Source organism: the organism of the source record quoted next, unplaced genomic scaffold (genome assembly GCF_019419815.1).
Source record: "Pyrus x bretschneideri cultivar Hongxiangsu unplaced genomic scaffold, Pyrus_bretschneideri_v1 Contig1, whole genome shotgun sequence".
Taxonomy (NCBI): Eukaryota; Viridiplantae; Streptophyta; class Magnoliopsida; order Rosales; family Rosaceae; genus Pyrus; species Pyrus x bretschneideri.
The window spans coordinates 16,886,030-16,901,454 of record NW_025999390.1 but is presented as its reverse complement, the minus strand read 5'-3'; the positions used below and the strand labels follow the sequence as shown (position 1 = coordinate 16,901,454).

The 15,425-nt window shown below is 34.8% G+C and overlaps 1 protein-coding gene across 2 annotated transcripts; it reads left to right on the top strand.

Moving 5' to 3' along the window:
* The first annotated feature begins 3,545 nt into the window (after positions 1-3,545).
* Positions 3,546-8,739, top strand: LOC103960821 (succinate dehydrogenase [ubiquinone] flavoprotein subunit, mitochondrial). Of its 2 annotated transcripts, XR_007260206.1 has the most exons (17): positions 3,546-3,765; positions 4,265-4,432; positions 4,551-4,638; positions 4,891-5,037; positions 5,139-5,279; positions 5,768-5,853; positions 5,956-6,048; positions 6,136-6,199; positions 6,375-6,518; positions 6,654-6,841; positions 6,942-7,116; positions 7,201-7,371; positions 7,553-7,622; positions 7,718-7,838; positions 7,912-7,949; positions 8,325-8,535; positions 8,642-8,739. XR_007260206.1 is itself a non-coding variant. In XM_009373312.3 (16 exons), the coding sequence occupies exons 1-16, from the start codon at positions 3,661-3,663 to the stop codon at positions 8,425-8,427; spliced, it is 1,902 nt and encodes a 633-aa protein (XP_009371587.2). In that variant the 5' UTR covers positions 3,546-3,660; the 3' UTR covers positions 8,428-8,739. The 2 variants fall into 2 exon arrangements, 1 of the variants encoding a protein (XP_009371587.2); XM_009373312.3 differs by having other exon boundaries at positions 8,325-8,739.
* The last annotated feature ends 6,686 nt before the right edge of the window (positions 8,740-15,425 follow it).

Genomic DNA, 15,425 nt, shown 5'->3' with positions numbered 1-15,425 from the left:
AGTAGAAACTAAATCACTACCTTTATTAAATCTTTATTGCTATAAGAGCATCTTCAATAGCCTAGCTAAATGAGGTTGTTTTGTTATATTAACGGAAAAAACGCATAAGACTCGCTATTTTAGTTGGGTGAATTGTGCTCGCTAGATTTAACGAGGAGAACAGAGAAAATAATGAATCCGTTAAACTTTACATATTGTATTTATGCTTCTCCCTCAATCTCTCCACTCGGCCTCTTCGGTAGTGCGATGAGATGGCAGGGCGATGCGAGATAACGACGTTGCGATAAATTATAATGACGGGCCAATGAGATCCAACAAAAGATCGATAAATTACGGCATGGATCTGAGCTCTTCAGCAACTGGTTTCATGCCCAAAGAAGAAGATTTTGACAAAAAAAAGAGAGAAAATGATCACCGAAAGGGAGGTGAGAGGAGAAGTCTGACCGTGCTGGAGAGGAACTCCCAAAATATGAATGGGTTTTTGATCCCTGTAGTGCAACAGTAATCGTCCTTGTTAGGTTTTATTTCGCTTTCCAATGTGGAATTGTTTTGTTCTTGTTATTTCCGTAGCTTCTGAAATGATTGATGGGTTTTTGTTCTTGTCGAATGTCGAATTGTCGATGATTGATCTCCCTCACTCCGGACCTGAGGTCTAGGAAGCTGGCACGTTATGGTTCTAAGAAATGAAATGTGGACCTTAATTAGGAAGGGTATAGTGATTAGGGATCGACAGTGAAAACTAACGGAAATCATTGTCGATCAATAAGTCTCTTTTTGTTTTAAAGGGCATCATATAGAATTGGCCACACAAAATTTTCAACTTGATTTTCCAGCGTCTTCTTCTCTCTCTAGTTTTCAGCTTGAGGTACAAATTGATTCCTAAGTTTTCGAATATGGTCCAATATTGATAAGCCTTGCAAGTCCACTACAAATTGTCACTACACTATCTTCCCAACTTAATTACATATTGATAGGCCACTTAGTACTACGGTCTAGTGGTGTTTCTCTCTTAGGTTCAATTTTTGTCAAAAACGAATTTGAACCACATTATTTATAGCCCTATTGTAAGGCTAAGCTCACACCCTCCCCTTAGTGTGCATAATATCGTTTGTTCAAAAAAAAAAAAAGTTACATATTCATAGGTGTTTTATCACAAAAATCTTCGGTGATATTATTTTGTCATATGACCATTGTGGAATCCTACTCTTTAACAAATATAACACATACATGTCCAAACACTGACATAGTACAAAAAATCAATTATTCAATGCTAACGTGAAAGAACCAGAAAATTGAAATCCACCGTAAAAGTATAAGAACAAATCAAAATTTATCGATTAATTTCCTAAAGCCTAATCATTCTATTTATAATGTCTTTTTAAGGCTCCAGAGTCCAAATAGGAATAGAATAACAAAACGTCTAAAACGTCCTTAAAACTTAAAACCCTAAACACTGTAATTAATGAAATTTGGCCCAAAACGTCCACTTCATGCATAACGTAAATCTTGATGTATGTTTTCATTCTCTTAAAAATAGCAGGTCATAGGTCCGAATCAAATACTAGAGCCCAGTTATGTAAAACTTAATTCTAAATGTAAGATTTGTGCCCTTGAACTTGATGTTCAATATATTCCATAACTTGATCCACATCTCACATCCTTTTAAATCAGTGACCCCCATTAAATATATCGTTGTAGGGCAATGTCTGAAGGACTTAGTTAAGCTTTCATAGTTGTTGGGGAAAGATGGAAGGCAATTGCAAAATTGAGATTTGGGCTTTGACCCAACCTAGTACAGCTTTGTATCCAGCCCAACTTAATTCCGGAGTCCGGTACAATACAAAGCCTGTATATTCATGTGATGGGCTCTAAGTCCATTTGATGCGTTCCCACATCCAATTTTGCAGATCAGATGTGAATATCTAGTACTGGCCCAAAACTGTGTATAATTAGCAAAAAGTCCGGCCCAATCACAAATGAGAAACTCATAAACTCTAATTGAGCATGGTTTTTTTTTTTTTTTTTTTTTTTTACTAATTTGTAAGTGAAAAATCGACACTCTCCATTTCGATAGTGTTTTGAAAATTAACGCTAAATTTACAACTAATTTAATAACAATGTCAGGTGTTTTCATACATACGCTTTTTTCAATTGAGAAATAAAATTACAATTAAACTAAGTAGTAGTTCATGTAACTTAATCATTGACGAATATGATTAGTTATCAGATAAACCAATGTTTATTCTTGATTTTATTTGCTTTCCATTTGTGTAGACATATATGTGACAACATGATACGATACTATTCCTAATTGCCAATCCAAATTCAATTCGAACTCGAAGTCTATTAGCAAATGGTGGATCAAATGCCACATGGACCTTGTCTTCTCTATGTCAATCGTGGCTTAAATAGCACCAGCAGCCCCTTCCTACCAAACCTGCAAAATATTGGAATTCGACGTCGACTCATATAAGTCCTTTCCTAAAAGCACTTTTATGATGCCAATAGCCGGACATTATCCAACTACACAAGCTAAACCGACTTATAACAAATTAAGTAAAGAAAAGGGAGGAGGAAAGTGATCAACGTGAGGTTTTTGCATATGAAGCGTGGTCAATAAACAATCACTAAATTCCATTGCGATATTTATACACAAACATGTCAACAAATTTGACAACTATGAAGCTAGTAATTGGTGCAAATGTGATTTACTCGAACAAATATTCTCCATAAGTGATGTTAGCAAAATATTGAGCTTGTGGAATTGATATTGAACTTTTGATTTACGAGATTCAAATATGTTAAAACAATATCACTAGATATTAGTACTAAATGATATGAATTGATTTTTTTTTTTTCTCATCATGATATTTTGTGCGGAAAGAATTTGAATAAAGATGCATAATAAATCAAGTATATTTAAGTATCGAATTCGTCATTTATGAGAATTAAACATATGATTTTTTTAAAATAATATATATATGACTTCTCACTGACAAATGAAATTGAATCACTAAACCTTAATAATAATGATAATAAACCAATTATTACTGGGTGATTCCACAGTATTAGTTAAAGGAATTAATTGAAGCTATTACCCCTAAAACAACACTAAAAGATAAAAAATGAGAAATTTAGTTTAGAAAATTGCGGATCAAAAAATGCCGATAAAGATATGAAAAGTAAACCCGTTAAATTTATTGAATTCTCCTCTTGGGTAGTAAGTAGTGGTTTTTTTTTTTCTTTTTTGTTTACAGTGATATATTTATATTACTAATGAAATAAATAAATAAATTAATATCAAACTTACAACTTACGAAATTTAATCTTCAAATTTATCAATTACAAATAAAAAATATCATTAAATCGTAACAAATTGTGATAAATGCAAGGAACAAATAAGCCCGAGACAAATTTTTAATGAAACTTTTTAACTCCTTTTTAACTGTTAAGCTTTCGCTAATCACATGCTGACGCAACAATACGCAAAACCCACTGTCTACTTTATTCCCATTTCGTTGCTGCGCTTGACATTTCGCCTCCACTCTGACGCCGAGAAGAAACAAACGCCTGACAACAGCAGAGACCCTCCCATTCCAATCCCCCGAGGTAAACTCGTAACCAAACACCCCCCTCAGAGCTACCACTGCTTCCGGCGACATGTGGCGCTGCGTTTCTCGTGGGCTTGGCGTTTCTTCCTCCAAGAGATCCGCCTCCGGTGACTCTCTTAGATCTCACATCTCCAGGCTCTTCTCCTCCGAATCTGTACGATCACTATCTCAATCTTTGGGTTTTTCCATTCTTGTTCTTCTTAGCTTCATCGGAATTGATCCGAAACTGTTTGTTTGTTTGTAAAGCTTTGGTTTTTCGGATTATTTTATAATTTTTGTTGGATTTTAATGGGATTCCAGCTGATTGTTTTGGTATTTGTCATTGTATATATGCATGTACTTGATTTTTTGCGTTCCTTGTCTGTTTGGTTGCCGAGAAATAGCTGGAAAATAAGGGAATCTAAGCTTAAATGTGTCTGATTCTCCATTTTTTTTCTCTCGAAATTGAAACGGCCTCAAACGACCTCATTGCTGATAATTGGATTAGCTTCCTTTGAAAGTTAAAGTTGGATTCAAAGTTACTGTTTTTGGCTTTTAAAAATGCAAGCACTGTATTTGTTCGGTTGATTATTCTTTAATCTGCGCAAGTTTAATTATATTACTTTGTGATCGATTGTATTTGGTGATAACATTGTGCCTTTTGAGGTTGGCAGGCTACAGGACGTTCTCCGTACACTGTGGTGGATCATACTTATGATGCTGTGGTTGTCGGGGCTGGTGGTGCAGGGCTGAGAGCAGCCATCGGACTTTCGGAGCATGGATTTAACACCGCTTGCATTACTAAGCTTTTTCCAACTCGTTCACACACCGTTGCAGCCCAGGTATGAGATATTGCAACTTAATCCGACTATTGCATGTAGCTCCCTTGAAATTATGTGTCTCTGTAAAGTTCGTTTCTTTCGGTTGGATATCCTTGTTTATGCCCTGAGTTGTGTGTAGGGTGGTATAAATGCTGCATTAGGAAATATGACCGAGGATGACTGGAGATGGCACATGTATGACACAGTCAAAGGAAGCGATTGGCTGGGTATGTTACCTGTTAAGATTGACCCGATTATGATTTTCATTTGATGTTTGACTGGGGGCATTACACGTAAAACACTTGGTTGTATAGATTATAAAGGGTTGTTCTATTTTAGTTGTGTAAGGATTTCCTAGGCACCCTTATTCTTGCAGAGTTACACCACCAACGTACACTTGCAGACAGATCAACATAGGCTATGTGGTTTTATGACTTTTTGGTTGTATTTTAACATGTAAGGGTTTCGTGTTTCTATAGGTGATCAAGATGCCATCCAATATATGTGTAGAGAGGCTCCGAAAGCTGTGATTGAACTTGAGAATTATGGATTGCCATTTTCTCGAACCGAAGATGGAAGAATATATCAACGTGCATTTGGTGGTCAAAGTCTTGACTTTGGAAAAGGTAAGACAATGTATCCGTGCAGTTTTGAAGTTGGTATGTTTATCTTATGGTTTCTATTGTCTGACATTGGCTTCCTTTACCTTTATCTTGCTACCCTACAGGTGGACAGGCATACCGCTGTGCTTGTGCTGCTGACAGAACCGGGCATGCTCTATTGCATACTCTCTATGGACAAGCTATGAAACATAATACACAATTTTTCGTTGAATACTTCGCTTTGGATCTTTTAATGGACAGTGAGGGTAAGTTGATGCATAATAAACGCACCTTATTTGATGAAAAAACAAATAAAATCAGTTCAAGTTGCGATCCTTTTGTTTTGGTTATTGAACAATAGGAAGACAAATGTTTCAACAAACCAGAAGAATATCAGAAGTAATTAGTTATATTCAGACTTGCCTTTCATGAGAAGAAAGTTGTAATACACTACATATTGGATGAATTTGATTTGATAACACGCTCTTGTACATTAAATTCAAAAACTTTAAGTGTCTTTTAGTGAAATGGTACTTCCACTTAAATGTATAAATCTTAATCCTCACCATTTTGCAGGTTTGGTCTTATATGTTGATGCTTTGGTATTTTACCAGGGTATTCTATATTGTGTAAAATGTTCAGCTGTGTCCACCGTATTGATAGAATTGCAAATAGAACATGACAAAAAGAATCGTGTTTGTATATCCAGTGTGCATGTTGTTAAGGTAATTGATTATTGAAATTGAATATTCAGGAACCTGCCAAGGAGTCATTGCATTAAATATGGAGGATGGGACTTTACATCGGTTCCAAGCATCATCAACAATTTTGGCCACAGGGGTACTTTTTCTGTCTTTTGTTCCCATTGGAGATATATCATTGACGTTCACCTTATTTCATTTAAGCAATCATATCCAAATCTATCTTTTGTGTTTCTCTCAGGGTTATGGTAGAGCTTATTTTTCTGCAACCTCCGCCCATACCTGCACTGGAGATGGTAATGCCATGGTTGCACGTGCTGGGCTCCCGCTTCAGGTTTGTGTTTAGGTCCTTGCCATTCTTTAATCTATAAGTACGTGTTCACTGTCATTATTTATATATTTTATTGTATTCCTTCTGCAGGATTTGGAGTTTGTGCAGTTTCACCCTACTGGTATATATGGTGCTGGATGCCTCATCACTGAAGGTTAGATTCTTAAGGTTTTGATAAATTTGTTAGGTTAACCTAAATTTTGGTTAGTGATCTACTCTGTAATCTCACCTTATTATTTGTTATTATCTTGTTGCTTTAGTCACAGTTCAATTGAAGTTGGAAAATCATATATTCTGATTTTTTTTTTTTTTTTTTTTTTTTTTTGTAGGATCACGGGGGGAAGGTGGTATCCTAAGAAATAGTGAAGGTGAGCGATTTATGGAACGATATGCCCCTACAGCAAAAGATCTTGCTTCTAGGGATGTTGTGTCGAGATCTATGACTATGGAAATCCGGGAGGGTCGTGGTGTAGGTAATGATGCATTCAGAAATGATATTGACCTTCATCCATACTGACATTGCTGTGTATCTTTGAGAAAGACCCCTGCTATCCATTTTCTATGCTTTTGGTGCGTGTTTTAGTAACTGTTACAGCTGTTTTCATCAGGACCTTTGAAGGACCACATCTATCTCCACTTGAATCATTTGCCCCCAGATGTACTCAAGGAGAGGCTTCCTGGTATCTCTGAAACTGCTGCCATTTTCGCTGGTGTGGATGTTACAAAGGAGCCTATTCCTGTCTTACCTACTGTGCACTATAATATGGGTGGAATTCCAACAAATTACCACGGAGAGGTATGAGTTGATATAATTTATGTCAAATTATTTAGTCAATGGTCTGCAATGTAGGGTGAAAGTTTGCTTTTGCTGACCAACATGCTCTCTTATTTTCAAGGTACTTACCATTAAAGGAGATGATCCAGATTCAATAATACCTGGGTTAATGGCAGCGGGGGAGGCAGCCTGTGCATCAGTTCACGGTGCCAATCGGCTTGGTGCAAATTCACTCCTTGACATTGTTGTTTTTGGTCGAGCTTGTGCAAATAGAGTTGCAGAGATCCATAAACCGGGTAAGCTTATTTTCGTGCTAATGAAGATAAATCAATAATAATATACAGATGAAAAACTTAAACTTCTCTAATTGGTTTGTGTAGGGGAGAAACAAAAGCCCCTGGAAAAGGATGCTGGAGAGAAGACCATTGCATGGTTGGACAAAATAAGGAATTCTAATGGCTCATTACCAACTTCAAAAATCCGGTTGAATATGCAACGAATAATGCAAAATAATGCTGCTGTGTTCCGCACACAGGAAACATTAGAAGAAGGTATTCCTTTTCACAGAAGTTACAGTGCCTTACCCCATTTTCTAGCTTTCGGGATACATCAAGTTGCTTTATTGTATTCTCTTTCAACTGAAGATCTCATATTCTTCCCAAACTTTTAGGTTGGAGATCACTTACCGTTGCAACCTTTTATTTACCCCCCTTTTCTATGATCCTTTTGTAGGTGTTCAGTTGATTGACAAGGCTTGGGAGAGCTTTCATGAGGTTCAATTGAAGGATCGGAGTTTGATATGGTGAAATTTTTTTTTACGAGAATGTTGATGAATAAGTATATCATTTGCTTATTTATTTCATTAGCTTACGATTCAAAAATAATATATTTTGACAGGAACTCCGACTTGATAGAGACTATAGAATTGGAAAACCTATTGATAAATGCCTGTATCACCATGCATTCTGCTGAAGCCAGGAAAGAAAGCAGAGGAGCACATGCTCGTGAAGACTTCACGGTTAGTCCTGTTTCTTTTAGTTAGAATGTCTTTTCCATACCATTATATAAATGAAATTCCTTTGGTTTTGCAGACAAGGGATGATGAGAAATGGATAAAACATTCATTGGGGTAAGTCATTTTTTCCATCCTCTTAAGAATAATATTAAATTAAAGAGAAAACACAGGTAGAATGGTCAGTTAGGCAAAATTGTCGCTTCACAATTACTTGATAGATCAAACAGTTTATCTCCTCTAGGCACAGTTCAAAAGTAACCGTGAAGGTTTCATTAGACTGTTGTCTTTATATTTTATAACTTCACGCCTTTTACCCTATGTTTGGATGAGGGACTTCCAAAGTCGCAAAGAACTTTAGACTCAATTATTAAAAATGCACGTTCTTTGTTTAGCTGTCTATTCTAAGTTCTAACCGAGACTGTTTTGGGAAATATGTCGTTATCTATTCGTGGCATTTCATTGTATAAATTATGTTCATTTTCTATGCAGGTACTGGGAAAATGAGAAGGTCCGACTAGACTACAGACCGGTTCACATGAACACATTAGATGATGAAATCGAGACATTCCCACCTAAAGCTCGTGTCTACTGAGAGGGTCCGACTAGGCTACAGACCCGGTCATCCATAGTCACGCAGAAAATCTTTTTACGAGCCTGTAGTGACTCACTCCGCAAAGAATAATTCTGTCAATTGTTGTAGGTACAGCTTTTTGACTAATAATTTATTGCATTCATCTGTTTTAAAAACTGATGCGATCCAAAGTGTCAATAATTTCAATCGCGGATTTGAATGTGTATTTTTGCAGCAATTGGGGAATAAATGTCAGAATGTATTTGTTGGATAAGCCCGTTTTATGTGTTAAACCGCCAGCATACTCACGGATGTGATGGTGTTTTTGGTTGAGGGCCTCTCTAGGCGATTTGTTGGACTTTTGATTTGCTAGTGAATTTGTTTAACGTATCGGCCTCGTTTGATGTACATGATTAGACTTGAATGGATAACGCTATATTCAAGATATATTGATGGTCGGGTTCTGATTTTTCATGGGGGATTAGACATGAAGAAAAATTACTCGTTATAATCCAATCATTTTGTGGGATTGAATGAGTAAGTTTTTATAATGAGTAATCTGTTTACTACCTTCAACTTGGACGCACTGACTAGACACACGATTTTTTCAACCTTAGATCGACCAAAATTGCTTTCAGGTGACTGAAGTGCTTACAGTAGAAAACAACTAGAAGTGGTTATGGATTGTAAAAACACTTTATTCAGCATTTTAACGTGCTTCTTGTAAAAGCACTTATGAGCTGAAATTCTATCTACGTAAGCATTCACAAACGGTACAATGAACAATAAGCATGAAAGACAAGGGTTCGTCTTTTGGGAGTCAAATTTGCAATGAATTGGTGTGTTGATCCAAATGTACAGCTTCATTGGCATTTCTAATGTGCATAGTAATGGTAATATAATAATATGGGAGGGAGGGAGGGAGTGAGTTTAGTAACAAGTAGGCGACACTAGTGGCTTTTTAGTTGGACTAATGGACTGATGAGAGAGACGTTGATACAATATGACTACATGACTTCTTTTTAATACATATATTAGTGGGAGACACTGTGCCCCTTAACCAAATCAAATAACTACTCACTCATTTATTTTATATAAAGATATTTTATTTTACGAGAACAGATATTTGCTCATAATATTGTGTGAGTCAAAAATAATAATAATAAGTCAGTTATAACCTAATATTTAACTGGACACAAATGATATATATCTTTTTATTTGTGTAAGATCGTGAGTTGAATACGAAATTTCTTATTTACGAGTGAAGAATAATATTATTGAATTGTAGTACTGGTTGATGTCTTCTCATAATTTTGTTTCTAATTTGTAATATAAAACCAAATACTCATTAGTCATCATGACCACAGTCACTAATTTGAATAACGGCTTCAATTATGTAACCCACTTGGTGTATGGACGGCGTTTTATTGTCCAATGATTGTGACGTTCGGTGCCTAATTTAATGTAACCTTCTGTTTGGATTTGATTTGTTTAGGCAAGTCGTACATACAGTTTATGATATTATAAGACTAAGCAAGTGTCATTATTTTAAAAGAAAACGAATGAAAATGGTTTTAAAATTTTGAGTTTTAACGATAATGATAAAATAAAGGGTAAAGTGAATAGTATTAGGATTGACTTTTTAGTGTAAAAATATGGTTTTTAGTTAAAATAAACAGTACCGTGAATTTTTCGTTAAAATTCCTTTATTTTAAGGAATGTGATTGAAAAAAAAAAGTCTTGTATTATTTTAGGGTCTATATAAACATAATTCTAAGTAACTCTCGTATGATAGGATTAGAATTTATAACTTGTCATGAGTCAAGACAAATGGAATAGAAACGCAGAGAAAAATACAACTTCGAAATTAGTCAATTTTTTACATTGTAAGCCTTATATTACGCATCGGATCGAAAGTTATGAAATTCATTATTTATTGCGCACAATCAAAAAGACGGAGAAGACGGAGCCACCATATACTCATTGGGGCCAGATGCTCTCACTCACATTGGTCTAAAAAGGAAAAATAGTACATGTAATATCAACTTTCACACATTCACCTTCTCTCGTGTGAATTTTTAGCTATTGAATTGAAGAAATAAAAAATATCAATGAACAAAATAAACATAGATGTGCGTAAAAGGATAAAAGATATGTGTGGATTTCATTTCATTTCTCTTAATAAATTTTTGGTTTAATGCCTCATTCAAAAAAATCTCAAACTCCATCCTTGCGCACAATGCAAAATTTTCACCTTTAATAATTCGTGTATAACTTATTCTTCTTATGCATACACGAATTTGATCGATTGCGCACTCTTGGGTATTGGGATTTTGGTGGACCACAAAAAGACTTGAAATGTTTATATCCTAAATTTGTAAAAGAGAAGTTAATTGTTTAAATTAAAAGAGGTTTACAGGCCGCTTGAATTATTAGACAAAGTAGTCAAGTAGTAGATGATCGCACATCAACCTGCATTAAATATTCATTCTTACCAACCCCATTCACCACTACTCACCTAAACTAAGACCAAATATAATATCATGACCAAACACTTACAAGTCATCGATCGCCTCCCGAGTTTTTATTTGTGATTCAGTGTAACGTCTAGTCTTTTAATACATAAAGAATACAAAATATCATGCAACATACATGTTTATGAAATATAAACTACCTGTTCCGCATTGCAAACCTCGTCAAGTTAAATTCTACTTATATTGAATAGTTCCACTACAAAGTCTCTCGTAATATATCATATATCTATATATACTACATGCAGGGGTGGATGGAAATAGGAATTAAGGTGGTCTAGGACCACACGAGTGTTGAAAATATACATGTGAATATCTTTTGAGAACCTTTTGAATATTTGGTACAGGTCTTTTGTGTGTTAGTTAAATGTTTAATTTAATGTATACTAGGCATATATTGACATGTTGTATTGATAACACTCGACAAGTTCTCTTTATATCACTCATCAAATTATTTCGGCATATGATAATATTTATTGATTATGTGCATAACACGAAGTGAATAAATCGTTTTTTTCTTTTTTTTTCTTTGCAAGCTTCAAATCCTAAATTCGTCATGGTAAAATATTCAAGTGATTAAAAAGTAGAAATACGTGTTTAGTGGCTATTGCTTTCGCTTTCAACTGAACTTCCAAAACATTCAACTATCTCAGGCTGGCAAGAGTCTCCCAGCTGCTACTAAACAGTACCTATTTATATTTTTTTATACTTTTGAAGTACTATTTCAGTGCTGGATCTTAATCAGATTGTTGACCAAGCTAAATATATAAATTGCTTATACTTTAATTTTCTAATTAATAAAGCTAATTAACCCTAATTAGTATTGATTTAATTACCACCTTTTATGTCCTAAGCTACTGACATTTTTCTGAAGTTGCGTCAGTCTGATTCAACTGTACAATTAACTCCTATTCAACTGATCAAATTGCCAATTTAGAAATATTTAGGCAATATTAATTTGCTTTTGATGATTTGTAGTCTTTTTTCTAACACATTTTAATTCCATGAAGTAAATGCTTTAATGATGATTATTTGCTAAATCAGTCGGTAATCAAATCAATCTACCACTAAAGAATCACTGTTTCTTCAAATTGGAAAAGGGGAGTAGCCATGCGTCACGATACAATATCCAATATCCATGAAAATATTGATTCATATGTGTCGCATGTATAGCGTTTCTTAAAAATGAAATTATTGTACAAGTCATGAAATAATTTCGATAAAAACATTGATTCATGTATACCGTTTCTTGGGAAAAGTTATTGTACACATCATCATTCCAACAGGATCTTCTCCATATCCTTTTGGTGAGGATCTTGAAGATTTGTAAATCGTGTCCGTTCATCGTACATCGTACGATCAGTTTTTGTCAGATACTGTTTGTAATTTTAAATAAAATATTTAAAATAATTTCAGACCGCAAGATATACGATAAACGGATATGATTCATGGATTCTCAGGATCCTCACAAAGAGGATCCGGCGAGGATCTGGATTTGAAAACATTGATTCGTATGCATCAAATGTATACCGTTGAACTTTCATGCATTCTAAAAGTTGTGAAAAACACTTTTACGCATAACTTTCGTGCATACAAGAAATTTTGGGATTTTGAGTAAATTCATGAAAGTCTATATGTTATGACCCTCGTTCTTTTGGTCACTTGATTATTTAATTTAAAATTTAACATTAAAAGTTGAGATTAAAATATTTTAAAAATATATATCTACTTGCTCTCCACCATAATATCTAGGAGAAAAGAAGTGACAATGCAATTCTTAATCACCTGATGACGAATAGAATATTTACGTATACTATGTCAATCAAACTTTATGTTTTTGTTCAATTCTCACACCCTTAATTAGTAATTTAAGAACTTGGGTTATCTTAAATTAAAGGTGTGAAAAGAAGAAGGAGAAAAGAAAAGTGGTAAGGGGGATATATAAGTTGTGGGGCCTATTTCAAGTTAACAAAGAAAAGCAAGCAATGGATTGCTTTGATTTATTGTCTAATCACCCATTTAGTGACGGCGGACTAATCTTGTCTACTTTGCTTTTATAATATTAACTGCTAATCTTTAATTTAGAGGGGAAAAAGGCTTCTTTTACATGCTTTCCCAGCTGAAAACACCTCAAATCCACATCCTAATTACATGCGATCATCATCACTAAACTCAACTTATTTTGTTGACCTCAACTTTTTAACCACCACTACTTTGGCTTCATCCTCATTAGGGTTTCGTTACGTTGTCGTCAGAGGCGCAAGTAGAAATTTTTATTAGGTGTTATTCTGGGTTTTTTTTTTTTTTATTCGTCTATTATGTATAAGTGACTGATTGATATTGTTTTAGAAGTTATGAAGTAAAATGGGCTAATTTCTTCAAATTGGCGTGAACATCTAGAAATGATATTCATGTGGTTCTAGGTTTTATAAACTGGAAATGACATCCATGTGTGATTAAAAATCACTCATGCGTGATTGACTTACCGTAACAATACTCGCCAAATCAGCATTGCGATAGTGGGAAATCGAAACCCAACTACATATCTTCTATACATGCCAAAAATAGTAAACACTTGCTGTTATTTTCCAACAAAAATACATTTCAAAATGATGAACCCCTTGACTTGCACCATGATCATATGTCTCAAGATTCTCCAATGGAACTGGTTGCGGTGGTTTGTTCAATTGCATATTTTATGAAACGTAACACAACAAAACATCTCAGTGTGGTAGAGACCACCACCACCACCACCACTACCGCCACCGGTCCACCACCACCGTGACGTTGCTTTCTGTGAGTCAGTCGTCTAGATTTTGGTTTGTTTGTTTGCCCGTTGCTCTTTGTTCCCTGTCAAACTTTCCTGCACCGTTGCTTTTTCTCAGTTGTTGCATCTTGGTTGGTTTAAAATTGTCCAGGTGGGGCCCCAATGGTAACACTTTTGCTCATCAGTCCTTGACACGTGGGGCCCATTGGTTTACTGTGGGCCATGACCGCCCAAAAAGAACGGACCCCAATCTTGCGAGTCTCCTCCCCACTTTTCCCATTGAAAAAAAGCCCACTCCAAATTTTTACCTTTCCATTTTCTTTGTTACTTTTTCACCTTATCTCTAACCTTTTATCCAAAATCACCCCCCCCCTTGGGCCTTGACTCACCTTTTGTCTCTTGACCCCGGTGAAATTACTTCACTAGGACCTCGGTCACTAATTTTATTTACATTTTTAATAATTTTTAAAATATGGCCTAAAGTTGAAATAGAGTTAAATTTCATTCGGGGGCATTGAGGTAGAAATTTTGTTGAAAAAATCTGTGAATTATTAAAACCATCTTAAATCAAAAGGACTCAATAAAGAAATTATATTTTGATAACTATAATTCAAGAGAACAAACCAAACACGTTACAAGGAGAGGCACACTGCCATATCTAACTAAAATAACCGCAACGTGCTACTATATATAAATTATTTGATGACTTAGCGTTAATTACTATTTCTCAAATGCAAAGTTTTTATTTTGCATGTTGTCTAATATCCCAATGCATATAGTGTCGGGATTGTACTCATGCATTCTAAGTTTAGAACTCTCGTCTCCTAAATTAATGTTAGGCTTATTTTTAGCTACGCCCCCTGGAAGTCGATTTTAATCTCATTTTACTCCCTGTAACTCAAAAGTCGTCGCTTACTCATGAAACTCAAAGTTCGCTCCACTTTGCCCATTGGAACTCGATTTTGATCTCATTTTGCCCCTTAAAACTTTAAATTCATCCCTATAAAACTCAAAATTTGCTCCACATTGTTTAGATCTGTTAATTAGTTATGAAGGTTAGATTTGGGTGCACCAGGCTAATCAATTTTTTTTTTTCATCTCTTCAATTCCTTTTAAATTCAATATTCTCTAATTGTTGAATGTGGCATAATGGAGATTTATAATCAAATTTATTGCACATGTGACATAATCTTATTTGTTGTTGGGTCCCATGTATGTTTCAAAAGATGACCTGTAAGTTTCAGGGAAAGAGATAGTTCACAAGTCAAAGGGGAATGAATTTTAAGTTTTAGGAAGTAAAGTGGTGACTTTTGAGTTATAGGGATAGAGTGAGATCAAAATAGAGTTCTAGGGAGCGTGACTAAAAATAAGTCTTAGTGTTATAGTTTCGAACCATCCGTTTTGATAATAATAATAATTTAACAAAAATTTGACTAGAACTACTTGAACTTCCCCTAATTTAAATTTGATTAGTACATTGCCCTAAAAAATAATTTAAAGAAAAGTTTATCTACCCCAAAAAAATTGATAAATTTTTATTAAGTTGCCATATATCCATAGCCATCAAAGAACATAATTGTTATTCGCATTCTAAAAATTTAATTGTACATTTTAAACTTTTTATATTCAGAAAAGAAAATAGTCATTCTTCAAATATTGTGGCCTTTTTTATTGGTGGGGTGCAAAAAAGAAAGAAAGAGAGAGATGGATAATGACTTGAG

Bases quoted from the DNA above. Each gene is read 5' to 3' on its own strand.
- LOC103960821 (XM_009373312.3), top strand. From the start codon at position 3,661: ATGTGGCGCTGCGTTTCTCGTGGGCTTGGCGTTTCTTCCTCCAAGAGA. The intron at 4,639-4,890 runs GTATGTTACCTG...GTGTTTCTATAG, and splicing joins CAAAGGAAGCGATTGGCTGG to GTGATCAAGATGCCATCCAA. The intron at 7,839-7,911 runs GTTAGTCCTGTT...TTGGTTTTGCAG, and splicing joins ATGCTCGTGAAGACTTCACG to ACAAGGGATGATGAGAAATG.